At 52.9% G+C, this 25439-nt stretch overlaps 9 protein-coding genes across 9 annotated transcripts; 2 read left to right on the plus strand and 7 right to left on the minus strand.

Annotated features, from left to right (window-relative positions):
* Positions 1–5: 5 nt before the first annotated feature.
* TFB4 (RNA polymerase II transcription factor B subunit 4) lies at positions 6–1249 on the minus strand (the record flags this gene model as incomplete). The annotated part of the gene is made up of 3 exons (XM_056214940.1): positions 6–199; positions 254–1147; positions 1204–1249. 3 exons carry the CDS (start codon positions 1247–1249, stop codon positions 6–8), a joined length of 1134 nt encoding a protein of 377 aa, XP_056072207.1.
* Positions 1250–2063: 814 nt separating this feature from the next.
* N0V89_006171 (uncharacterized protein) lies at positions 2064–3785 on the minus strand (the record flags this gene model as incomplete). The annotated part of the gene is made up of 3 exons (XM_056214941.1): positions 2064–2326; positions 2377–3654; positions 3710–3785. 3 exons carry the CDS (start codon positions 3783–3785, stop codon positions 2064–2066), a joined length of 1617 nt encoding a protein of 538 aa, XP_056072208.1.
* Positions 3786–4975: 1190 nt separating this feature from the next.
* On the plus strand, positions 4976–6514 carry ARP3 (Arp2/3 complex subunit, actin nucleation center; the record flags this gene model as incomplete). The annotated part of the gene is made up of 5 exons (XM_056214942.1): positions 4976–5010; positions 5073–5095; positions 5153–5427; positions 5476–5562; positions 5615–6514. 5 exons carry the CDS (start codon positions 4976–4978, stop codon positions 6512–6514), a joined length of 1320 nt encoding a protein of 439 aa, XP_056072209.1.
* Positions 6515–7788: 1274 nt separating this feature from the next.
* On the minus strand, positions 7789–9450 carry TRM2 (tRNA(m5U54)methyltransferase; the record flags this gene model as incomplete). The annotated part of the gene is made up of 1 exon (XM_056214943.1): positions 7789–9450. One exon carries the CDS (start codon positions 9448–9450, stop codon positions 7789–7791), a length of 1662 nt encoding a protein of 553 aa, XP_056072210.1.
* Positions 9451–9718: 268 nt separating this feature from the next.
* Positions 9719–11051, plus strand: MRPS5 (28S ribosomal protein S5, mitochondrial; the record flags this gene model as incomplete). Its single annotated transcript, XM_056214944.1, has 2 exons — positions 9719–10781; positions 10831–11051. The coding sequence occupies 2 exons, from the start codon at positions 9719–9721 to the stop codon at positions 11049–11051; spliced, it is 1284 nt and encodes a 427-aa protein (XP_056072211.1).
* Positions 11052–12489: 1438 nt separating this feature from the next.
* NRC2 (serine/threonine protein kinase, AGC) lies at positions 12490–14543 on the minus strand (the record flags this gene model as incomplete). Its single annotated transcript, XM_056214945.1, has 4 exons — positions 12490–12886; positions 12935–13316; positions 13363–13662; positions 13709–14543. The coding sequence occupies 4 exons, from the start codon at positions 14541–14543 to the stop codon at positions 12490–12492; spliced, it is 1914 nt and encodes a 637-aa protein (XP_056072212.1).
* Positions 14544–16431: 1888 nt separating this feature from the next.
* Positions 16432–19589, minus strand: MRE11_1 (meiotic recombination; the record flags this gene model as incomplete). The annotated part of the gene is made up of 2 exons (XM_056214946.1): positions 16432–19277; positions 19493–19589. The coding sequence occupies 2 exons, from the start codon at positions 19587–19589 to the stop codon at positions 16432–16434; spliced, it is 2943 nt and encodes a 980-aa protein (XP_056072213.1).
* Positions 19590–20549: 960 nt separating this feature from the next.
* Positions 20550–22881, minus strand: MRE11_2 (meiotic recombination; the record flags this gene model as incomplete). Its single annotated transcript, XM_056214947.1, has 2 exons — positions 20550–21173; positions 21226–22881. 2 exons carry the CDS (start codon positions 22879–22881, stop codon positions 20550–20552), a joined length of 2280 nt encoding a protein of 759 aa, XP_056072214.1.
* A 1098-nt stretch (positions 22882–23979) lies between these two features.
* On the minus strand, positions 23980–24692 carry N0V89_006178 (uncharacterized protein; the record flags this gene model as incomplete). Its single annotated transcript, XM_056214948.1, has 2 exons — positions 23980–24387; positions 24438–24692. The coding sequence occupies 2 exons, from the start codon at positions 24690–24692 to the stop codon at positions 23980–23982; spliced, it is 663 nt and encodes a 220-aa protein (XP_056072215.1).
* Between the last annotated feature and the right edge of the window lie 747 nt (positions 24693–25439).

Consider the following 25439-nt stretch of genomic DNA (forward strand, 5'->3'; position numbering starts at 1 on the left):
GTTGCTTACGAATGCATTGGTGTATTCGATCCTGCAGGTGTGCTACCCCCTGGTGTCGCTGAGTCCGTACCTCCTACTCTCTTCTTCTTTTTCTTTTTCTTGGGTATCAAAGCTGGTGGGTTTGACTGCGCGGCCCGGAGCGACAGGTAAGAGCCGCAGGTCAGGCAGAGATTGTCGGGGAGATCCGAGGTGCAAAAGACTTGACAGTTAGTTGTATTCTGCTCATACAGTGGTCATGATAGTGTCAACTTACTGCTTAAGCAAATACTGCAGACGAAGCCAATATCAACGACCTTGCGATGACAGAAGCACGCTGCCCTGAAATCAACACCTCCCGCACTCGGCATAACTAGACTTCTCCTTGCAGTGGGATCGGGTAGAAATGCCATCATAAGATATTGTAGCAGGCCCTCAGGTCGCTCAGGCTTCATGTACACGCCGCCTGTCGCATCACTGGCCTGCTGCAACAGCACTGTGTCTCCTGCCAACTTCAATATATCGATTGGTATCCTTTTCCTCTGTGCCGCGAATATACTATTCATTACAGGAATGTACTGGTTCGCAAGATCGCCCGACACAGACACGATAAGAATGCGGCTTGCAAGCGACACATACGAGCTGTGGGTTGCTTCAGGGTCGGCGATCGCGAGCATGGCTTCTTCTGTACTCGAAGTAGCAGGCAGGTTTAACAAGGTGGCTTTCGCAATGTATGATAGCGCGAGCGACAATGCGCCGCCGATTAAGGTGGTGGGAGTTGCTGTCAAGTGACTTTCTTTGGTGCCCTCCATGAGCTTCGCAAAATTGTTCAGGATCCCTGTCTCTACATTCGCGAAAGGGCGGTATTTGTTCGGATTATCTTGGACCGAGTACGAGGTGCTGTCTGCGGTACCGTTCATGTCGACATCGCCATTTGTAGCGTTGTGGCGGGGTTGCGGGGAGGCAGGCGCGGGCGTAGGGTACAGAAAGCATGATTTATTGGAATGGGAAGCTATTACAGCAACGCTATTCCCATTCCCAGAGGCAAGATGCGCGTTTATGAAGACAAGGAGATTGGCAAGAGCTGTCGCGAGCGGGAGCGTGGAGGAGAGATGCGCCCAAGCGTGGGGATTGGTATCTAGGACGATTGCAAGGAGAGAGGGCGGTACACCTGCGTGATATATCAGCTGAGGCCAGCATGGTCACAATATGTTGTTCATATCGTACTCTCGTCCACACGTTGGTGGTGCTCCGAGGCGTCGATGGCATTCATGCTGGAAAGCTGGAATGCTTGTTGGAGCCTACGCGACTCGGATTCTGAAAAGGTGATGTAACATGCTAAGGTTGAGACACAGCGCGCTATGTATTTCCCGAAAAACTGATGTTATCCATGGAAGGTTGTACACGAAACAAAGACACAAGTGAAAGAAGCGAGCAGCGAGGCTTCACCGTTCCGCAAAAGCTCCGCGAACAAGCATTGGCCCGTGCGCTGATGTTGCGCTCTCACGTGAGCACGCATGCACGACGGGAACGGACGTGAGCGGAACTCAATTCGTAAAGTAATTAAAGTTACATAACCTGTTCAGAACATTGCCTAGAGTGCTGGTAAAACCCTAAACAATGTCCCATTTTAGCTGCGTATACTTCCAATGTAGTAGAGATCAGTAAAGCAAGGTCTCCTGACTCTCTGCTACGCTCTTCTCCTTCAATGTTGTAGGCGCTGGTCGCAAGAATTCTTCATTTGACACCATCACATAAATTGTAGCCATGAAAAGCTGCACGACACGCTGCATCAGTTGCTTCATTGCTTTATTGAGAAAGAACACTAGGCCTGAAGACCACGGGTATCAAATGCCACTAGACGCCCACATGTGAATGACATGTTACCGAAAGAACGCTATCGCATCCACATAATGCTTGACCAACTAAGTTTGCAGTTGCCGGCGCTTGCGATCAGGACAGGAAAGGAAATAAAGAGGTAGTGGGACGAATCGTCCGTAGGTGTAGGAAAGATATTCCAGGGGATAGGTGTAGAGATGGGAGCTTGTCGAGCGCCCCTTGCCGAGCCTCATGTCTGCAATGTTACTTCAAACAAACGGCTGGCGAGCAATGTTGGTTTTGGTCTTCTTCTTGCGCTGGTATCGCATCATCCGACCGCCTTGAGCGATTTGCCCGTTGCCGTTATTTCGTGACATTGTGCACCAAGGAGCATCCTCGTCTGAGTGCATCGATGCCATTGCGAAGGAATCGGTATTGTGGCCATAATATAGCATGACTCCTTGCCGGGTTTTCTTGACGACGAGCATTCCGATAGCACCTGCCGAGTTGCTGTTCCTCACACTTGGATGGCCTATACGAATATTAGCGGCCGATAGATGATCATGCCAAAGCTAATCTTACCCATGAACTCGTTCTCGATCATTGATTTGAGAGCCTCGTCTTCAGTTACTTCAACATATTCTCCGCCTTTCTGTTTCTTCACGCTTTGATACAGTCTCTCGGCGCAGACTGTAGCAGCCATGGTTGTCGCCATGTGCTCCCCTGTGCCACTTGTGACGGTCGCCACACTTGTCTCGTCTAGGTCACCGGGGTCTCTAGGTATAACGGCTGTACCAACCCCCACGAGTGCAGATGGACCAACGCGCCCCCGATACTTCATCCCAATGCCACCGGAAGAGGCAGCGCAAGCAATGTTGCCCCAACCATCAACTGCGATGGCGCCCACGGTATCAGTGACATGATCATCCTCCTCCTGGCCCGATCGGCTACTCCGAGGGATGCTCGCAGTTGGTGTCAGCGTATTGTTCTGAGCTTTCTCTGCTAAGGGCGAACCGCGCGTTGACGAACCTGCTGCCTCAGCTCCCTTGATATTGTTGGTAAGAGCTGCGACCTCCGTCTCGTCAGCCAGCTTCATCGTTGCAGCGCTAGATGTCGACTCTGACTGCTCCCCAGAGCCGTCCCCCCATGACCTTCGCGCATGGAATCCAACACGGCTAACGTCTGCCGTCAGTCGATCTTCCGCAATCAGACCCATCGGTGATTGTCTTGAACCACGCAGCTCTCGGAACCGGCTTAAAGTGGGAACCGTCTGAGTGCTATTGATGAAAGCACTCCTGCAAGACTCTTCGATGGAAGTGGGTCGAGCTGGCACTGGATCTGGCAATGGGTCGGGGGTGGTCGAAACAGGCGTAGCTATGCGCGGGCCGCTTGTAGTACTCGCCATTGAGATGTCGGAATCCGGACCAGGCGGATTAGATGGACTCGTAGAGAAATCATCGTCTACAGCATAACAGAGGGGGTGCTCGGAGGTAGTTGGAGAGTCAGCTCCAGATAGTTGCGAGTATCCTTGCATGTTTTTGGTGTGCTCGCGACGCAAGCGTTCCTGTTCTGCCTCGTCCTCAACCGTTAATGCTTCCCTTAATCTCCAACAGGAGGGATGCTGGCCGTGCTTCTTGGCTTTGCGCTCTGCTACTCTGAGATCATGGTGCCATTTAATCCATCTCTCTTTTGCAGCTGGTGACACAAGTGCATCGTGGGGAAGCTCCGGAACGCCCATCTCCCGCGCAAATTGAAGTGCTCCTTGGGAGACAAGGAGGTTTGGCGGAACACGGCGAAGGGTCAATGATTGATTCGTGTGATTCAGTACTAGCCGGGCAAGTGATATAGGATTCTTGATCTCTGTTGTATGTTGTTAGCAATTTTCGCCTTTGTTGGTGTCCGTCACAACACGTACGAAAAACTGCGCCAACAGCTCCGCTACGACCGTGGTGATCTACAATTGAGGCGTCACACTCAACTACACCGTCCATGGCTAGATTGCTCCCATATCCTGCGTTAGTAATTTCTCGATCCTCGAGAATTTTGACAGCCATCTCGACGGCATCTAATGCCGATCCACCATTCCGTAAGATAAGCATTGCGACTTGTGCTGCGCTGAAATTAAGTTAGCATATGGTCTTAAAGTTACTCGGGACCCATACTCATTGCACGCCTCGAGATGAATCTGCTCATTCGCGTAACTGTGGTAGCCAGCCCCGGCATGGACGAAGATACAACATATGTCGCTCCGATGTGGGCTCTGCGTGGCTTTACGCGTGAGAGTATCGGGTTGGTACGCGCCGTCAATGGCTCCAGGCTGTCCGGCGGGTATTGACATGCCCCTGTCTTTCGTCCCAGAGAAGCGTTGACGGAGGCTGCGAAATCGAGGTCCAAGCCTTTCCAGTTTCGGAAATAGAGATTGGTATATGTCGCCGTGGCCAGTGACCTAGAGTTTCATGAAACGGGTAGGTTCTGAAAAAAGAGATCGTGTTAGCGGATGGTCTCGAAGCGGAGCCCACGAAGAGAGCGAGGAAATGCCCGCAGAACTGAGTCAGTACTTGGTCAAAAGGTCATTGATAAATTAGGTGAGCGGACCGCTGGTGGCGGGTGTGGTTTTCAAGGTGGGCTGTGGCGGAAAGAAGTGAGATAGGTGAAGAATGGTGAATGAATGGATTGGCCTCGAGCGGGTGTAGGAACCCTGTTTCTGGGGCTCTGATTTGCAATGAGAGTGGGAGAGCTGCGGGTGAGTTGTAGGGTTGGATTGTGATTAATGATGAAGAAAGACAGCAGCAGGTGGAAGAGTCACGGTCGATTGCTCCTTCCTAACAGCATCTCGACCGTGCAAACGAAGTGGGGCTCACGAAGACCTTTTCGCTCAAGAGGCAAGAGCAGGCAGGTGAAGACACCTTATTCGAATATGTGAAAGCATATCTATAAACTTGATGAGCAAAGTAGTTACAGGGACCCCCGCCCTCCGCGTTTCCGCTGTGGCCGCCAAGTAGACTTGGGTGGAGCGGGGAATTGCTGCGCCTAGCTACAACAGCCCACGTCGACCAGCCTCCGGCATCCCACTCTGACGAATCCACCACCGTACTCGATCCGCCAATTCACGCCCACCTGTCCTCTCGCGCACTCCTGAGCTGCTTCGCGCTCCTATACAGCTCGGCGAGCAGCAGCAAAGATGGCGTCCCAAACGCCCGCCGTTGTCATGGACAAGTAAGCTCCCTTGCAGCCTGCGGGCCCCTCGTGCACAGTCGCATACTGACCGCCTAATGCAGCGGTACGGGTTACTCGAAGCTTGGTACGATGCGCCGCCACGATTGCTCACCCGGAAGCCTATGCAGCTAACACACTCAAGGTTTCGCCGGCAACGACTCTCCCTCCTTCGTGTTCCCCACTGCGATAGCTTCCAAGGGCCCGGCAGGCGGTGCTGGCGGTTCTGGGTCTGGTCGGCCTGCCGTTGCGAACAAGCCCTCCTTCCTGACTGGAGGTGCTGGCCCTGGTAGCCATCTTTCAGCGAAGCGAGGAACTGAGGACCTCGATTTCTTCATTGGAGATGAAGCGCTCTCGGCCGCCGCAGGGCCTGGATATGGCATCCACTACCCCATTAGACACGGTCAGATAGACAACTGGGTATGTAGGCTGGCGCAAGTTTCCGTCAGCCATGCTGACATGTAGCAGGACCTCATGGAGCGCTTTTGGTCGAATTCGATATTCAAGTACCTGCGCGTGGAACCAGAAGACCACCACTTCCTCCTCACCGAACCCGTAAGCGAACAACTATGCAGCTTTCGCACGTTATTTCCTAACCAATATGTAGCCCATGAACCCTCCCGAGAACCGTGAGAACACTGCCGAGATCATGTTCGAATCGTTCAACTGCGCCGGTCTTTACATCGCTGTACAGGCTGTTCTTGCCCTGGCTGCTTCATGGACGAGCTCAAAGGTCCATGATCGGTCACTCACGGGAACTGTCATTGATTCTGGTGCCGGTGTCACTCATGTTATTCCCGTCGCCGAAGGTTACGTTATTGGCTCCTCGATCAAGAGTGTTCCGATCGCAGGTCGTGACATCACGAACTTCGTCCAATCACTCTTGCGAGACCGCGGCGAGCCCGACTCCTCTCTTCAGACTGCAGAGCGCATCAAGGAGGAGTTCTGCTACGTTTCTCCAGATATCGTTAAGGAATTCTCCCGCTATGACCGCGAACCCGACTATTTCAAGAAGCATACTGTCAATCACCTTAACGGCAAGACGGTGCAAGTGGATGTGGGATACGAGCGCTTCTTGGCTCCCGAAATCTTCTTCAATCCCGAAATCTACTCCTCCGATTTCCTGACGCCGCTGCCGAACATTGTCGATACAGTCATTCAGACTTCGCCTATTGATGTACGAAGGGGACTGTACAAGAACATCGTTCTCTCTGGAGGTTCAACATTATACAAGGATTTTGGAAGGCGCTTGCAGCGCGATATTAGACACCTCGTCGACGCTCGGATTAAGGCCTCGGAGGCCAGAAGTGGAGGTGCAAAGAGTGGCGGTCTGGACGTACAAGTCATCACGCACAAGAGGCAACGACATGGCCCGTGGTTCGGAGGCAGTTTGCTTGGTCAGACTCCCGAGTTCAAGAGTTACTGCCATACTAAGGCAGAGTACGATGAGATTGGTCCCAGCATTGTGCGGAGATTTGCGCTGTTGGGTGGCCCTGGGAGCACGTAAAGACAGAAACTGTGTATTTGGACTGTTCAAAGCAATTGAAAAGGGTCTACGAACGAATTACGGCGCCGGTGGAAGGGCATGTAGAGAAACTTGTCGAAAAGATCATCTTACGTGCGGAATCAACATACCATCTTCCACATATGCGCTGTGACGTTCCATGGACCTCTGGATAGCGAGTGCATGTTTTCTGTCTTCAGACATCCACCGAGTATCGGACTCTATCAATAATTGACACCCTGATGTGCAGCAGCGCTCCCTGCAAACAAGCGAAGTGCGACGCATTCCGCGGAAGATATGGTCCACTTTGCTTTTCTTCTAAGTGGCTCTTCGCAGATGCAATGGCGTAGCAAGTATCAGTGATTCATCTTCGACCCAGCACTCGTACAGGCTGTCCTGGGTAACAACCCACGCTCAGCTTCTCGTCCTGTCTCCGTCTCTAACATCTTCAAACATTAAACCTTCAACTCACATCGCCCACCACAACCGCTCGACAAAGAGCGCAACCCACTCACACAGCTCATCTATTCCTCCCCTGAAATACCGTGTCTGTAGACAGTTAGTATCCTTCGCCCGAACTACCGCTCTTGACGAAACTCACCCCTACGACCATCGTCCACACAGTTGCCAGACCCGTGCTGCACATCGTTACACTCTCCTCCTGTCTTTCCCCTGATGTCCATCGCATTAAAGGGACTGTGACGAACGAGTGAAGTGGTACGACTAGTAGGAGAGAGGTAGCCATGCAAAGTCTTTCAAGGGATTCAAAGTCGAAATAGCAGAGAAGGGGCGGTATGTGAAGATAGAGGGACTCGAAGTATGCGAGCCTGTGCGCGAGAGGGAGGAGGAGGAGCGGGTTGGTCGCGAGGATGTAGGCGGTGTAGATGAGGAGAATCTGGAGAAGGAGGATGGAGGGTGTGAGGGTCGTGCCGAAGATGGTTATGCGTAGCATTTCGGGGAGGGAGGTGGATGTTACGGGGGAAGATCTTGAGGAAAGGTTTGCAAAGGGGGAGGTGGATAGTATTGTACAAGAAGGGTTTGCTGTTGGGTTGTCGCACCACGGTTGGTAACTACTCAAATTTTGAACGTGCTCCGCTTTGATGTATATTCATGGTGAAAGATTTAAGCAACTCAAGTCATGTAATGGTTGAATCCAAGAAGATAGTATACACCTCGGTCGGGTGCATACAAACCGAGCTAATGTACAAGCCTAATGCTAGGGTAACGCAGGGTATCCAAACTCCAGATACAGTATTCTACCAGATCTCTTCCTCCTCTTACTCCTTCGCTGCCTTCCGCCGCAGCACAGCAACACCTTCAACATGTCCAGTCTGAGGGAAAAAGTCAAACCCACAGATACTCTCGATATCATAGCATCCCTCTCCGTTGCCAAAACCACCATCGACACCTTTCATACCCCCAACCAAGACACCGACATCCCGAGCCTGCGTATGCACGTTGCAGCTCACATAAACAATGCGAGCAGGCCCATATCTGACTAATTGGCGCAGGAAACTCTCGTCGCAGCCTTTCCTTGGCGGGTCGATCATGACGACTGTTTCGGCGGCCTCGGTATCGATGCTAGCGAATAGCGCGGACGCGTCTGCGGCGATGAACTTCGCGGAGGAGGGTGGTAGATTGTTGATCTCAGCGTTGTGAGTTGCAGAGTCGATTGAGGACGAAGAGATATCGATGCCAAGAGATGATTTGAAAAGGGAGGATAAGGTGATGGTGAAGAGCCCAGAGCCGGAGTATGCATCTATTAGATGTTTGACCTGGTGATCAGAGGTAGGAGGTAGGATATGGTCTCGGATGTACTGTGTGAACTTTGGGAGAATGGAGTTGTTGTTCTGGAAGAAAGATCCTGCGGGATTGACAAACTGGAAGTCGTCTATGTATTCTGTGCTTTTGGCGTTGGGGTCGGTAACGCATGTCTTGCGATGCAGGTGCTCGCCTCGATCCTCGATAACGGCATCTGGATCTTGCTCTTTTGAAGCATCGTACTCTTCTTTTGAGACACGCTGCGTGCTTTCGCGGAGGAGCAAAGTAGCACCCTTGTGATATTTCTCAAGTTGGTCCGCGACGCGTTTCCTCTCGCGTTTGTTGCCGTTACGTACTGCGTCGGTGCCAATAGGGCAATCTTCGATATCGATAGTGATCCGCGTACCCTTCTTCATAAACCCAATAGGCGGGACTTCCTGGAAGTTTCGCCGGATGCCATTCCTGCCGTCGCTCCGACGAGCATCCGGCGGACCATCAAAGTGCGGAGTAAGTTTCGTCCGGTAGCCATACTGTAAAGGAGATCCAATAGTGTCGCCAATGGCAGGAATAAGCTCAGGTGGCAGTTGGGAGAAGTTCTTGTACGCCTTCTCCACGATGGTCTTCTTGTGTGCAAGCTGGTAGTCGTAGGGTAGCATTTGAAATTGGCATCCTGAGCAGCTAGCAAAGTACGGACAGTTGACTAACGATTCGTCACGATGAGGCGAAGGTTTCACGACTTTGACAAAGTCGGCCATGGATATCTTATCCTTCTGATCGTGTTTGAAGACTTTCGCGGTGACGGTATCGCCTGGTGCTGTGAACGGCACCACATACACCTGGTCGGACGTCGAGCCTTCTTGGAAACCCAGACCATCGCCAGTGGAAGAAAGGCCCTTGATGGTGACTTCTACTTCAGATCTCAGCTCCGGAAGCTGTGTTGAGACGTCCTTTTCCAAACTGAGGCCCTTCAAGAGAGCTTTTACGTCTTCCAATAGTACCTCTTCGTTGCTTCCATTCGTCTTGAGAATGCTACTGGTCTCGGCATGACCCTTTCTCATTCTCTTATTTTTGAACCTGTAGCTCCCCCTTGACCCTTCCTCACTCCTCAACGGCGTCTCCGCAGGTCTTTTCTCACCAAAGCTCTCGATAGGCGCGACATTTGCCGCTGAAGAAGCCATATTATATCTGACGGAAAGATATCGTCTGCCACCGTACGACAGAGTCCGGAGCGCTGATCGACCCAGCAAAGAAAACATATGTGTAGACGAAAAAGCTGCTGTCACGGAAAAGGTCGCTCGATGATTGGGTAGCGCGTCGTCCTAGCCGCTAGCGCCAAAATTATCGAAGCTCGCTCGCTCACCTGCGACGAGCATCAACGCAGCACGCGCATCTTATCACCTTCCTTTCGGCGTCCAATTGGCCTGTATCCGGCGGTCCAGAGACGCAATGAGCGTCTGCCGCCCCGTAAGATGTCTCTTCGCATCTGCCTCGCTCCCTAAGCCCGCCTCCGCACCGAAACGCTCTTTCCACGCATCCGCCCCTCGAGCAGCTCGCAAACGGAGACCGCACTACCCGTCCATCAAGGCCGAGGATTTGAAGCTCCTGAATCAGGTCGCGGAAACGAACTACCCCAAGTACGACACCTCGGAAACAGCGTTGCTGGAAAAGCGATACACGCCTGCGCAAATCGTTGCCATTAAAGCCGCCGAAACCGCAATCGACAGCCGCGATATCGTCACCCAGGGCCGGCGCCGGACAGACCCTTGGCTCCTACCGTACGAAGATGATCTGGCGGAGGTCGACCCCGTGACGGATCACGCTGAGAAGCTGGACCCTTCAGATATCCCTGGATCACACGATTTCAAAGACGTAAACGAGGAGGAGCGCGACGAGGCAATAACTTTCCTCGCCAACGAGAATCTCGCCAAGATGTTCCCTGATGGCCTTCCAGAGGGTGAATTGAGCGAGGACACGCAGAGGCAGCTGGAGGAAGCTATGGGAACGGCCGTCACACAGGCAGTGCTGGATCCCCGTGCGAGTTTTCGCGTAAAGAACGTACATGCGGCCGCTGCGCTCTCTGACCCGCGACACTCGATCGTCATGCCCGATCTTCCGAGAATCGACAACCGCATGGTGCGCCAGACTCGCCGCCTATCTTCGGAGGAGGAGGAGGATCCGCGTCAGAAACGTTTGCTGCAATACCTCAACTGGGACAAGCAGAAATTGCGTAGTATCAGAGTCAAGACACTGGTGGTGCACGGCGTAACGAACCAGACGCGTATGGGCAAGATTCGATCGCTGTACTACTTGACCATTGCGGGTAACCAGGATGGCCTGCTAGGCGTAGGAGAGGGCAAGTCCACAGAGCCGGACGAAGGAAGGAAGCAGAGTGTGATGGCTGCCATCAGGAACATGAGGCCCATACCGCGGTATGAGAACAGAACGACTTATGGAGACCTAGAGATGAAGGTGGGAGCTACGAAGGTGCAGCTGTTCTCACGACCGCCTGGTAAGACTCACAATTTTTCACAAGATTTATCACACTAACAGATGCAAAGGGTTCGGTCTCCGCGTCCAGCATCTCATTTTCGAACTCGCCCGCGCCGCCGGCCTCCAAGATCTCGCCGCTAAGACGCCCCGCTCACGAAACAAGATGAACGTCATCAAGGCCACATGGGAAGCTCTCTGCAACCAAAAGCTGCCCGACGAGATTGCACGGGCCAGAGGGAAGAAGCTTGTCGATGTAAGGAAGGTGTACTACGGAGGAAGTGTACACTAAGAAGTGTATAAATGTCGAAGATGCAAGCCTGTTGTATGATACTTTGAAGCGAAGAGTGGGTAGACGTGGAAGACGTACAGTACAGTGTAAACATGCATTCGCATTGGGCGGGCGCATCATTCTAGCTTTTGTAGAAACCCTTGTAAATCTACGCATACCAAAATACCATATCGAGCTTCCTAAGTTCAAATCCTTCGTTCCTGGGTATCATATCCTCGTATAACGCTGCTTCAAGCATCGCCTTCCCGGCCGCTCACATATCCCTTTCTCCCTCACTCACATCATCGTCCGCCCCTCCCCTTCCCCACCCCCATCCTCCTCCCTAATCTGCGTATTCAACACTATCGAATACACACTCGCCTTCAACAGCGTAAACACCAGACTCGTTTTCCTCTCTAATCCCCGTAGCGCATCTAGTATCTCCGCAGACGGATTGGCGGCGAGCTCAGCGAGGAGGGTGGACATCTACAATTTCCCAACATCAGCAATTGAAGCAAGTAAGCTTGCGTAGGGAGAGACTAGGGGGTCCGTACATTATTCATATTTCCGAGCAGGCGCGCGTACTCGTCTAGCACTTCCTGCTCAAGAGGGGTGAGCGACTCGGCGTCAAGCGGAGACGAGGCTTGCGAAGTGGAGAGCGGTTGGTCGGGACCGTCGGTCGCCATGATGTTGATTGCTTTTCGTTTCTTGTTGCGGTGTGGTGTTGTGGGATCAGCTCGTGTGCAAGCTTGTTGCGGAGAGGTGACTCGTGTGTTTCCAAGACGGCAGCGGTGGGTGAGATGTGAGGGGAGCTGGAAGATTCGGTTTGCTCGTGTGGAGGCGAATAGTTAGAGGGTTGTGAGCGTGGAGGTGATTCACTGCTTGGGAGGGTGTCCTATTTGCGTGGCAGTTGTCGGTGAGGTGGGCGCTCAATGTTAAAGTTGGGACAACACCGCGGCGAAGACGCGAAATGGTTGGCGCGCTTTAACCCATGCTCTTGGCACTGTCACGCTCATCACATTACGAAGCAAAGGCTAATGTCTTGAAATGTTGCATACTCAAATAATATCGTTCCGATTGTATTCGTGCTGCGTCGCACACATTGCTTGTTCCCAGACCGAATACATAATCTGGACCTGCTCGCCACGACGCGCTGCCGCTTCATTGACACAAACCATCGATCATCAAGCCTGCACCTCAGCTTTAAGCGACCACAGCTCACTACGCAAGACAGGAAAAGACACTGAAAGATAGTTGCAAGAAACTGTCGATGCTCCGATAGCTCGAAAACGCCAATGCCGTTGGAGATTTGAAACCTGGAATGACCCCGCGCTGGAAGGAGTGTGTGGAAAGGAATCCATAAGAACGCCCGTCCTAAAATTGTGGAAATGCAACAATTCGCTCTTTTGTGACACAATGACACCGGAATAAGGAAACGTGGCACGTATTTCAGGCCATACTACCGATGTGAGCTTGTCTGTTGTAATTCCAGGTGCTCCCCATCAAAATGGTGGTCGTGCCCATCGTCGCCATCGTGGTGAAGTGTGACGCTGTTGAACTCTTCAAAGGGATCTGCGACCTCCCCCATAGGTGTAGCAAGGCCAGAATCTAAAGGAACACCCTTGGCTTTCGCGGCACCGATGTCGACACTTTGGCTTTCCTTAACATTCCGGAAGTTCGGCGTCTCGATGCCACGGCCTTGATTAGGGACGATCGGAGGTTTCATATGTCGCAATAAAGCCCAAGAGGTAGCGCGGAAGAAGGGGTGTGTCTTGACGTCGGAGGCGCCGGCTCGGGATCCAAGGCGGCGCAGCTCGTCTTTAATGAGTAACTTTCGAATCAAGGATTTGCAGTTGCTAGAGTCTGTCAGTACTGTTCGTCGCACGGGGTGGAAGAATACGTACCCAGAAACCGGTGGAGCACCATTGCCCTCTGCGAAGGGCACATCATCCCTCAGAATATTCGCAAAAGTCGCGTTACGATTCTTGCCCTTGAACGGAGTCGTCCCATAGAGCATCTCGTAGATCAAGATGCCAAGAGTCCACCAATCAACTGCGGACGTGTGACCACAACCCTTGATAACTTCCGGGGCGATGTACTCCTCGGTTCCGACAAACGAATTCGTCCTGAAGTTCGCTATACAAGATTTGGTATCGATCGTGGGAAGGTTGCTGGAGGACGTTCCGTTACGGCCTACAATCATAGTCGGCCGACCTCCGGGATCCGACTGTTTAGACAAGTCGAAGTCTGACAGCATGATGTGGCCTGACTGATGGAGCAGAATATCTGGATTGGTTAGCACACACATGCGCAACATAGAGAAGGTACGTACTTTCTGGCTTCAAATCGCGGTAGATGAAGCCCATGAGATGAAGGTACTCGAGTGCAGCTGTCACTTCAGCCGCATAGAACCGAGCCGCGTCCTCATCGACACACTTATTTGGTCGGGTTTGCAGAGCCCTGAAGAACTCTCCACCGCTGCAGTATTCCATGCAGAGGTAGAGATGGTCTTCTGATTGGAATGAGTGATATAGAGTAACGATGAAGGGATGATTGCTGGTGGCTAGGATTTCCTGCTCGGCAAGCGCACGCTTGATTTTGTTGCGCTTGATCATCTCCTTCTTGCTCAGAACTGTTCCGTTAACAGGTCATCCAGTCTGTTCATGGAATGAACGTACCTTTCATGGCATACAGCCTACTCGACTTCTTTTCCCGAACCAGGTACACTTTGCCCACATCGCCTTTTCCAATCAACTTAATCTTGTCAAAGCTGCCCGGGCCGACCTCAACGTTTCGGACCTTGATCGAATTAGAACTGTATGTTCTCCTGAAGGCTACCGAGTTACGGATCTGGCCTGGAGACGGTATGCCCTTGGTGGGATCGGCGGGGATGAGATGTGTCGGGTCTTCCACCGCGGTCTCGACCATACTAAGCGTGGATGTGTTTGGGTGGTGCACCAAAGGCTGCTTGCCAAGTTCTGCAGTCTGCGGCCGCTCGGATGAATTTCCTTTTGAGAAAAGGCCTTGGGCGTTCGGAGCAGATGCTACCCTTCGCAGTTTCCTGGCCAATTCCTCCTTACCGGCTGTGGTGGCTTGATCGGTTCCTCCATTGCCAGTATCTATCTTTGGGATTGGTGGTGTGTCGGGTGGGGAGGGGGGTACGCTACCCTCATTGTGATGGCGCAGAGCAGGAGGGCCCTGGTGGACGAAGTACGGGTTGGCATGTGCGGTTGGGGAAACGCCATCGTCGAGCGGGTTGCCTTCGCTAGCTACGGTCTGGGAGCGGTTGCGAGTGATGTGAGGGATGAAGCGCGATTGACGAAAGGAAGATTTGGAGTCGTTCTTGGGGATCGAGAGGCTGCTACCCTCGTCCGAGGCTTTGCGGTCCTTTTCGCTACTGCTGCTGTTGATGCGGAAGAAGGCCTTGATCTTTTGCGAAACCTGGCTATTGCTGCCGTTGACCTGTTTGTTGGACGACAGCGGAATGCCGGAAAACGTTCTCTTTTCCGACATGGCAGAGGTGTTGTTCGACGACGAGTGGAAGAGCTGCGTCATGGCGGCAGCAGGCGCGATGAGGGTGTGGAGGACGTGCTCTCGCGGTGGAGAGGAGAGAGTCCGGATGGCGTGCGGTGTCGTCGAGAGTGGATCTAGTGGGCCATGTCTATCCAGTGATGTCGACGCTGTCCAGGGTCTTGGTCGGGGTGCTGCTGTGGCTGGTGCTGGCTAGCTCGGACGCTGTTGTGAAGGAATGAAGCGTCACAGCACTGCGCTGGCAGAGGCGGGCTTAGGCTGGTGTTGATGCGAGGCCGGCCAGCATTGAGCGGCGGTGTAGGAAGAAGGACGATGGACGGCTGGAGTTGATGTTCTGGGGCAGCAAGCAAGCGCAGCCCAGGCCAGACGTCGCAGCGCGGCAAGTCCAAAGTGGGGAAGGAGCCGCCGAGGCGCGCGAACGCTCCTTTAAACCTCCTGCACCGTCGGCTTGGTCACTATGTACGTATCTCCAGATGCATGCCCGAGCGACCGTGCCGCCGGTCCAAGTGCTCTGTGAATTGCTGCATTTGCAAGCACCGCTACAGTCAGCCCAGGGTATGCACGCTGGCCGAGTTGTCTTTGGATGTATGCTGCGGCCCCTTAAGGACAGTTTGTCCGTGGCTTTGCGCCTGCGCCCCTCATCGCTCTCCCCCCACGATGCTTCTCCTGGATTTATCAGCAACGGACCATATAATCGCGGGCTCTGCCGGCGGTGCCGCTGGTCTTCTCCGGCGCTCGGACGACCTTTTTTCTCATCGGTCAAGTCACTGAGGCTCCACTCCGCTCCTACGCTTTACGCAAGCCCTCTTGGTGAAGTTCAGTCCAGTGGCGGACCGATGCGCTGAGCCTAGCACGCCATGCGCCGAGCCATCTCCTTCTAGACCTCCGCCCGAACGTATCACCGCGTCGCTCGCCCACGGCTGATCTTCGTGCTGTTCCTGACATTTAAACCATGACATACATCAGTGTTAATTGTACATGTTAGTTGAGACAGAGCAGGGACTCTTGATTGATCACTATTCCTGACATATCACTGCGCTTGACTTCTCAGATTCGAGATGAAAGTATCTTACCCCATCGGAATGCGGCAAGTAGCCCTGGTTCCAAGTTGATTGAATTCCAGGTGGAGGTGCCTTACAAACGATACATCGTCTTTGTCTGCTCCCGCTCTGTTCGGAAAAGAAAAAAGGGGTAGGCGAACATTCGCCTTATACGTGAGACGAAAGCTGGACGACGCTTATCTAAGATGTATGTCCTCCTGGAGTGGTCATAGTCGCCATCCGAACACCACTTGCATCGGCTGCTAGGCTAGAACATTCGTCACTTCGTCACCCAACGAAAGGCACGACATTTACATGAGATGTTATTTTTGTGAACTACTATACAAAGGCTTGAACATATCAAACTGCTAGCTATGTTCGTGTAGTCGAAGCGATGCAGCAAAGCGAAAGAGCAGAGACCAGGAACGCGACCCCAGCTCACACCGTCCGAAGCGCCCAAGTGTGCCACTCAGTGGTTCGACGCCGTATCCGAATGATGTCGATGTAAATAGCATCCAAGTGTAAGGTGAACCATGAAAAAGTGCCATCGCCATTCACGCCGCCAGCCACGTAGAGGGATGTCCAGATCTGACCGTACCACTGGTAACGCTGTGCGGATGCTCAGGGACGAGGCAGTATTAGAAAGAAGTAGAAAGGGTAATACAGGACCGGTGTGTTTCTGTGTACTGAAACGAGCATACGTTTCTCTCCTAGTCGTAGTGATGTCGGACGAAGACTCATGTAAGAGTCAGAACAAGAAAGGCAATAAGAAGATTTAGGCCCAGAGGGCTTGTCAAGAAGTCGAAGGCTGGACGGAACGTGTCTCCCACTCAGCGTCGCACCGCACTCGAGGGGTGGTTCTGTTTGTAGTCCTGGATGTTCTTCGCCTCCTCGTCCCTGAGCTGTCCGAAACGTTCGCGCCACTTCTTCGCACGCTCTTTCTTCTGCTCCGGCGAAAGGTTGCGTGAGTCTTTCTTCCTGCGCCTAAACTTGTTGGTGACTTGCTCAAGCTTGGCCTTGGCAGGCGAGTGCTCCCCGGACTTCTTCGGCGAACCAGGTGTATTGGCTGGAGATGGTGCAGCCGCGTCGCTTCGCTCGTTCGAAGCTAGTTTGGTAGGAGATGAGGTCATCTTTTGCTTTCCTTTGCTAGACGAAGACCGGAAACAAGAGGCATCTTCTTCGACGAATACCAAAGAACCCGAAGCGCCAGCAGGTCGCTGACCCGCAGATGCATGAGGCGGATTTTGTGGGTGCGGCTGTTGATGCGATTGCTCGGTGATGTGGGTATCAACAACCATTTCTGCCAGGTCATCCATCGCACCATCAAGGCCTGACACGCGCTGATTAGCCATTGGCCGAGCGAAGGACGGGATACCACCGGAAGCTGGCATGCCGTAATCTTGCGCAGTCTGATTGTACCGCTGTAGGGAAACAGGTGTTCCATAAGTTCGATTGGTGAGTTGATTGCCAGAGAACTGCCTGTATGTATAGCCTATCTTCGCGATTTCTGTCCGGGACATACTACCTTTCTCTGAGTCCTTCCTTCCCAAGCCATTCTCAGTGAATGGCAGCGTGGTTTGTTGATACGCAGGAGAGACTCGATCCAAGGTACCAGCAGAGTTCATGTACATGTTGGGCTTCAAGTTGCGCATGCGTTGGTCTTGTAGAGCGTCGCTAGGCAGCGTGTACACGAATGGAGATTCGGGGGTGGTGTATGCGGATTCCTTGTGCATTTCGACGGCAGGGTTGCCTCTAGCAGATCGAATATTCTCCTGGCTACTGACGGGTGCATCGGAACGGTTGAAAGTCATGCTGATGGCAGAGTCTTGAGGCTGAGAGCCGGCCACCAGACCACGGAGAGAGTTGTTTCGACCCCGTTTATCTTCGTCATGAAGAAATTGAACGAGACCCTGGATGTAACCCTTTAGAACATCGGGACTGTCCGGAATTCCTACGTGATCATAACCAGCTTGAAACCCTTCTTGATAGGTCGAGGGCACGTGGTTGATTGGCTTGGAACTGATCAAAGGCCAGGTCTCATCCGTACCAAATCGCTGGTCAATTGTCTTGCGTCCCGACGTGTTGCTCGAGAAGGCCGACTTCTTGGGTTCGACTGAAGGCAGCGGGACGCGCTCTTGCACCGTGGCGGAAGTTGGAGCAGCGGCAACTTGTCGCAGTGATCCACTAGAGGGCTTCTTGCCAAACGCCTCTGGCCATGAAGTCAGTTTGGTAACTGCTTTATGACTGGAGCGACTGGAATTGCCTTCATTCCAAGGACTGGCTGGCCAGTTCCTCTCAGGTGTTGATGGAACCCCGGAGGTCTCATTGGTAGTAGACATTGGCTCATGGACTTGTGGAGCAACTCGGGTGGAAGAGTGCTCATGTGTATTGGTAGGGAAGAAGTCTGTAGTGTCGATGCTAGACAAACTAGGCTTCTGAGAAAGGGTTCGATTCCCTGGTTGGTCTGACTGAGGAACACCATTGGTTCGCCATGGAGATCGCTTGGCTGGTGATGGCGTCGGAGGAACAGCATCGTTACCGGCAGTCGTCGTCGTGATAGGCTCGTAGGTGGGGCTCTTCGGGTCGAGCGCTGAGCTGAGTTGCTTCTTGCTTTCCTCGGGCGGTGGCTTGATCTGAATCGCGTGGGATCGCCGACTCGCAGAGCCAGGAGACTGCGGCACCTGAACAGGATTCTGTACAAAGGGCGCAGAGTCTGTGGCCGGCATGCTGGGGTAGCCTCCGAAGGATTGTGGAAACATCATCATAGGAGGATATGAAGGCGTACCCTGAAACCCGTACAGAGGGGAGGGCATGGGCTGCTGGAACTGTGGAACAAACGGAGGCGGTGGCATTGAAGCAGAAGTTGCTCCTAGAGTAGTGGCAAAACCATTTGACGGTACGGGTGGAGCGTTGTTGTTTTCATTTGCCTCGAGTGCAGTAATCTGCTTGCGTAGTGCATCGAGCTCAATGATCAAGTTTCGCTTCTTCTCAATAACACCGGCGCGCCAGGCTTCAGTTTGGTGGCTAGCTTGGAGCACCTCGGTCTGTTCTACGGTACGAAGCTCCTGCTTCCTCATCGTCTGCTGGGCCTTGAGAGCTGACAGGTCGAGACCAGACCACGGCGAAGGTGTATTCCCTCGTTGTGGGGGTAGAGCTGCACTAGTGAAGCTGCTTCGAGCGGAAAGTCCTGAAACGGGTTCCGCGTGATTTGGGGCCGACTCCAGATTCGTGGGGACCAAAGATGAAGCAGCTGCATTTGTCGCGTCAAGGGCAGGAAGTGCATAGGCGCGGTCGCCGACATAGAGAACAGGCTGGCTTCCTACGACTTCCAGCCGTGGGATGTTGTTGGTTTCAAGGCGCGGTTGCGCAGACATGGTGCTGCTGGGAGTGATTCCTCGAAGTGCGGGGGGTTTGAACGCGTTGTTGATGAAGCGCGGGTTCAATACAGGCGGTTGATCACTCGGAACGATGCGTCCACCGGCAGTGACACGCATACCCGGAGGGCTGCCGTGTTCCTTGAGAAGCCTCTCGGCTTTGCCGCGCTTGATTGAAGGGGATGGCGAAGGCTTCTTGACAGGTGCCGCCGGTGCAAGGGAAGGCGTAGCAGAAGAACGGAGGCTCTTGGTTGAAGACGCAGCAGCCAAGGTAGCTGACGCGGAGGGCCGCAAGACGTGCTCTGCACAAAATTTGGTCAGCAGGTAGCTCGTCGCAATATGACGAGATAAGTGAAGGTGAACGATAGCAGTGTTGATGTGTTGCGAGCAGGTTGAGTCTGTTAATGATTTCGTGTTGTTTCCTGGGGAACACGCTTTGGCTGCAGGTGAGGCAAGAGCGAAGTGAAGTAAAGGCTGACGCAGACTGGAGTGCAATGTCTGGGGCCCAGTCACCGACCTTTGATCACGTCTTCATCGGCGAACTTCTCAATTGAAACGGCGGACTCGGAAACTGAGTCCCTCAGCGCGAGCAGCTCCTCAACCTTGTATGACATGTTGAACGACCCCTCACCCGATCCAACCGGGATGAAGGAAATGTCGTAGAGTATGTTCAAGTGGCGGGAGACACGGTATAGGCGGTCGGGGACGGGCGAGATGTGATGATTGTGATGCGAATATCCTGCCAGCGTCAGAGAATGCTGCCGACGAGATAGATGGGCGCTCAACGTGGGGAATGGGAACAAAACGCACCTCAAAGCGGGTGGTGAGGTACTATGCGAACGAGCGTGCAGCTATCCAAAAGCTGAAAAGCAGCAATGACAAAAGAAGAGCGGAACAAGAACGCAGAGACGAATGAGTGTGTCGAGGAGAGGATACTCCCTACAGGAAGGATATAACAAACATGCTGGCGCGACTGCCGTGCACACACGAAGGTTTTCTTTTGGAAAGTGGAACGGAGATGGGAAGGAGGATAGACAAGGCATCGTGGAGCCAAGGCAGCGGTGTCGGACTACATGGTGGTGGTGGCTGCCTGATGTGATAGGATTAGGAACACTGGTAGAGGCAGGAACGACCGTTGAGACCCAAAGCGAGAGACCCAAAGCGAGAGACCCAAAGCGAGAGACCCAAAGCGAGAGACCCAGAGCGTGAAGATCACATGTGCACTTTGTATTGCGCCGATGGCATACAACGCGAGGAAATGGAATGAAGAGAAGACACAACTTAATCAGCGAAGTGAAAAGAGAACATGACCATCTACGAGCTTGAAGGAAGATGTTGCATTCGAGACTGGATAACCCATCACCTTTTCATGACCTTTTGATTGCACCCGCCTCTGGTACCCTCAATGTTCCTGCTCTATCGATTCCCCATGCTCAAGTGACCGTGACGCCGTTCGCTATGCGCAATGCACCTACCAATATAAACCGTCGAAAGTGTCGAAGCTATCGCTTCCGAGTAGCTCTAGAGCTCGGCATCGGCTCGAAAGCATCATCGTCAGATATCTCCTCTTCGTCCTATAATAGATCAGTATCAATTGAATGGATGAGAAGCAGTACGCGGCTTACTTCCTCTACTGCCCTGCTCGCTCGTGATGCAGCCGCTCGCTGCGTCGGCGCCCGCTGAGTGGATGTTTGAGAGAAGTTGAGAGTAGACTGCTTGCTCGCAGGTGCCTTCTTAGTCCGCGACGCGGGCGTCTTCTTTACAGGCGAGGTAGCGCGGGTAGCCCTGCTGGTGGTAGGTTTCTTCGTTGCGGCGCGCTTCGTTTGCCCCACAAAGAGGTCTTCAGCGTCTGATATAGGCTCCTCTGGCTGCTCGTGATTGACCTCATCCAGCATGACCACATCGTCATCGTCGTCGTTACTCTCTTCCACCGTCACCACCGTCTTCTTGCCTCTAGTTGTCCTCGGAGCTTGGGCTTTCTTTGCCGCAACTGAGGTCTTCTTAGCAGCAGCCGTTGTCTGGCGTGTTGTACCAGTTGCCTTTCCCCTTCCTCTAGCAGCCTTCTTCGGTGGAGCTGCCGCAGCACCTTCTTCGTCCTCTTCGTCATCCATACCAGCACGTGCACTTGGCGAATCTTTCCAAGGTCCGTCAAAATCACTATCATAATTATCCGGCCTAGCCTTGGCTTGAGTCCTACGCTACAGCGTTTTTAGTCTGGTGATTTGCGCGGTCACGACGGGGTGGGCTTACCTTGTGCCTCATATCGCCAGCAGCAAACGCACCTTCCAAATGACTCTTGTATTGTCCTATTTGATCTTCCAGGTCGTCAACATCAAGATCATGATCTTCTAGCAAGTGCTTTTGCTGCGAAGCCAGACTGTCTTTGACGAATGTCTCCAGGGCGTTCTTGTCGTCTTTGTCCACAAATTGAGCCACGGCGTCTCCGAAAGAGTTCTGCGGTAGGATTGAGAGCGACTGTGCCGTCAAAAACTCCTTGACAAGCTGTTCGACCTTCACCGTATCTATCGATAATTGCGCCATAGCTGATTCATCGGGAAGATCCGCAGTTGCTTTGGCCACGCGAGCAGCTGTCTTTTTCTTTCGATGAAACATGACAACGTCGTTTACGTTGGCGACCCTGCCCTGGAACCTGTTCGAGAGCCGCTGAGGGTTTTCAATCTTGAACTCGCCAGGGTCGGGAGCAGTGTACTCCACGCGTAAGCGAACAAGCGGAAGTGGGATCTCTATGTCCTCATCTTCGTCTCGATCGTCCTGTAGCTCAAGCCACTCCCTCTGTGCTTGCTCGATCATTTCCTCGACGACACGCATGACGATATCGGATATCTTGTTCTTGTTCTCTGAAACGCGCCAGAGCTTCCTATCGATGACCTCCCGCTGCTCCTGCAGGACAATGTCCTTCATGATGAAAGGACGTACCGACTTGAGCCTAATAGGCTCACTCCAGAACTTGCGGTTGTCCTGAGTAGTATCTACGCTTATAATAGTCACATGCTTCGGCACAGCCTCTCCGGGCATCAAAGAAGTAGCGACGGACGATCCTGGCTGGATGACTTGGAAGCCCATTTCTGGATTGAGCCTGGGTTCGATAAGGCACTCATGCTCGTGGCCCCAGATGACCAGATCGATAAATTCCGGAAGGAAGTTCTCGGGAAGATAGCTAGTGGCCGTATGCGCGACGTGGTTCTGGTGAACGGTCATCAGGTTAAACCAATCCCCGGTCTGAGCTTCTGGTTGGTAGAATTTAACGTCTCCATTCCGCCACGTGTGGAACAACCGCTCATCCCTAACGTTGCTGAGTCCGTACAATGCTAGCTTTGTCTCGCCTTTTTGAAGCAGCACCGGCTTGACTTCTATACGGTCAACCTCTGTCGTTCGACCATAGTAGTTGACCAGGCCAGACGCCTGTAGTAGATCCAAGGCGGAGTATTGTCCTTCGCCGGATGGGTCATCATGGTTACCATGGATCGCAAATACCGGAATCGCAACATTGATATTAGGATCCTCGTAATTGACATGATCGAATACTGAACCGAAGATCTCGCTGGCATCGCTCAGCATCTCCAGTTCGCATGGCTTGTCACCTAAGCAGTTCATGCGTAGTGATTGAGTGACATGGTACATCGACATGCGTGAAGGCTTATTTTCGTGGAACAGATCGCCGCCATGAAGTACCATGTCGACGTCGTGCTCTTTGGCAAGGCACATGACTTCGTGGAATGACTTCCAGCTGTCGTCTTTTCGAACCGGATCGCGCTCATTGTATCCAACATGACTGTCGGTTGCCACGAGAATGCGAATGACATTAGAACCTGAGGAAGGTTTGTCAGTGGAGATAGCCGCTTGCCCAGAGGGCGGACTACCTTGTGGCGACGCCTGAGAAGGCATGGTCGTCCTGCACTGCGCGGGGTGGTGAGAGCGGTCGGAGAGAGCTGCACAGCGTTTATATGTCGACTATGGCTTCTGGTGTCCTCCCGAACAGACCACCTTCGCCGCAATGATACGAGAACATCGATAAGTCTTTCACCATGTCGCGTCGCGTTCTGCCTGGTTCGCCAAGCAAACCCGCTGTCACGTGCAGTGAACCCCTGCAAGTCTTCGTGCGACGAAAACGTCAAGCAGACCTCGCGACCTCCTCAGCAACAGCAATGTATCCCACACGGGCGCTTTTTGCGCGGTCGGTCTGGAAAGGTAATGTCCAAGTGAGCTCCGCATATTAATAACTGCTAATTCTCGATCGCAGGTCCAAATATCGTACCGTAAGTCAATCAGCCAAAGTCGTCGACGCTCAGCTCAGAGACCCGCAGATTGCCCATCGTTCGCGCGCAGCCTGGCCAGAAAGTACCTCCGATTAAGACGCAAGCACGCTCCGCGACCATCCTGCCAAACTTTGTCGGCCTGAAGTTTCAAATACACAATGGAAAGTCCTACTTGGACATCACGATAACTGAAGACATGGTTGGACACAAGCTGGGAGAATTTGCACCGTACGTCGCTATCCACTATATACTCGCAATCTCTGGGGATCTTCAAAGGCAAAGGTCTGCCAGACAAGTACTGATTTGAGTTACAGGACGAGGAAACAGTTCATGTACAAACAGACGAAGAACAAATAAAGGACCAGTCGCGCATGCATGTCTTGGAGTTCTGGGTATCATTTTGGGGCATATGCTAAAGCCCTTTGTATATCTACTGTACAACCTTGAAAACAGCATAGGCCCAAACTTTGTGGGTGCCAATGCAAGAGTTTACCTCAACGCCAAAGCCAACGCCTCCTATGCTGCGATAGTGTCTACAGGCTCATGTCCCCTGATGGGGCTCTTTGCTTCAGCACAGTAGACTGCCTATAAAAGCCGTAGAACGACCGCAGCCATTATAGCATCCCTATATCGTAGGTGTGCGAGTGAGTCGCCCAGTGATGAGATGCACGGTTGTCGCCTTATCCGTCTGGATCGTGTCGCGTGATATGAATGGAGAGGAAAGTCCTTAGCGGTAGAACTCCCCACGCTTGATGTTGACGCCGTATTCGCCCACGGCCATGCCCAGATCCTCCATGGTGAGGACAGTCCGGCCTTGACCACCACCCTGTCCACCTCCACCATATCCTGCACGCGGCGCGCCCAAAGCGAGATCCTTGGCTTTCTCCTTACCGCCTTGTGCCCCGCCAGGTGCTGCTGCGCCCTGGGGACCTGCTCCGCCGGCCAGTCCGCCCATGGGATTGTTACTTGTAGTGTTGGAGGCTCGTATGCGCGAGAATTGGTAAGCGTCGGCGGCGATATCAGCAATGAACTTCTGGGTCGCGAGAGCAAGGAGACGCGCAAGGTGCGGCGACGTTTGTGGCGGTGGTGGCAGACCGGCGCGGGTCAGGTAGTAGTTTGTGACTGCATCTGGGATCTGGATGTTGGGTTAGCGGTAATCTCTCCCCGAGGCGGGGCAAAACATACAATGGGCGCGAAGTCGTCCATCTTAGAGAGGAATTCACGCAGCGTCGCATCCTTCTTCGCGGGTATGCGCGTTTCTATTGGGTGCTCGGTAGCGACGCCGTTCCTTTGGGGTGCTTCCGTGTCGTTTGCGCCATCAAGGTTCATCGCTTCTGGTTGTTGAGTGTTCTCGGCGTTGATTTCTCCTTCCACCGTGGCGTCCAAATCGTCCATAGTCTCGGCATCCGCGTTAGGCGGAGGTTGCGCGTTGTCGGCCATTCTGGCTTTGTAGTGGAGTTGACCTGTGGCAGGTGATACAAAGGTGAGGTGAAGGCACTGGGCATGGGCAGCAGCCATGTCGGAGGTCGGCGCGGCGGCCTCCACATTGCGGCCAATCATGTCACGTACCTCCCAACATCACTCAACCCACACGTTGACCAGCTCTTCCATGCAGGACTTCTGGTTGTGGGCTGCACTGTGTCATTAATGGCCAGAATAATCTCTCTCAAAAACATAGCGAATTTTAAAACAGGCTTTTTACGTTACATGACGAAGTAAACGTCCGTCTAACCCGTCAACATCACCTGCCCTGGCTTATTTTCAGATGCCTATGCCACTCTGTCGAAAACTTTAACGTTCCGAATGCATTACACAATACCATCTTCCAGAGAGGTCGCAGCAATGATCCGACTTGGGATTCTCCCACCATTGCAGGAACGCCCAAATGGTGCTATTCCATGGCTAAAGTATTGAGTGTGGGTGTATAACCGAACACAATGGATCGCAATGAATCTGCTTAACACACAAGACTCTCACCCAAAGATGCATAATAGCAAATTTAACGCCCAGATGTTCGCGCCATGAGCTGGAAAAAATCCCCGCCACAAGGCTACTTGGCTACATATTTTCGTTCATATAGATGCACATATGAGTTCTACTTTGCTGTACGACAAAGTAGTCGTGTAATGCACATATGGTAGTGTTATTGGTGTTTGAAGAACCCGCGATGTTACTCTGCGTCGTTGC

The sequence above is a fragment of the Didymosphaeria variabile genome (genome assembly GCF_027946475.1).
Source record: "Didymosphaeria variabile strain IMI 356815 chromosome Unknown scaffold_4, whole genome shotgun sequence".
Lineage (NCBI taxonomy): Eukaryota > Fungi > Ascomycota > Dothideomycetes > Pleosporales > Didymosphaeriaceae > Didymosphaeria > Didymosphaeria variabile.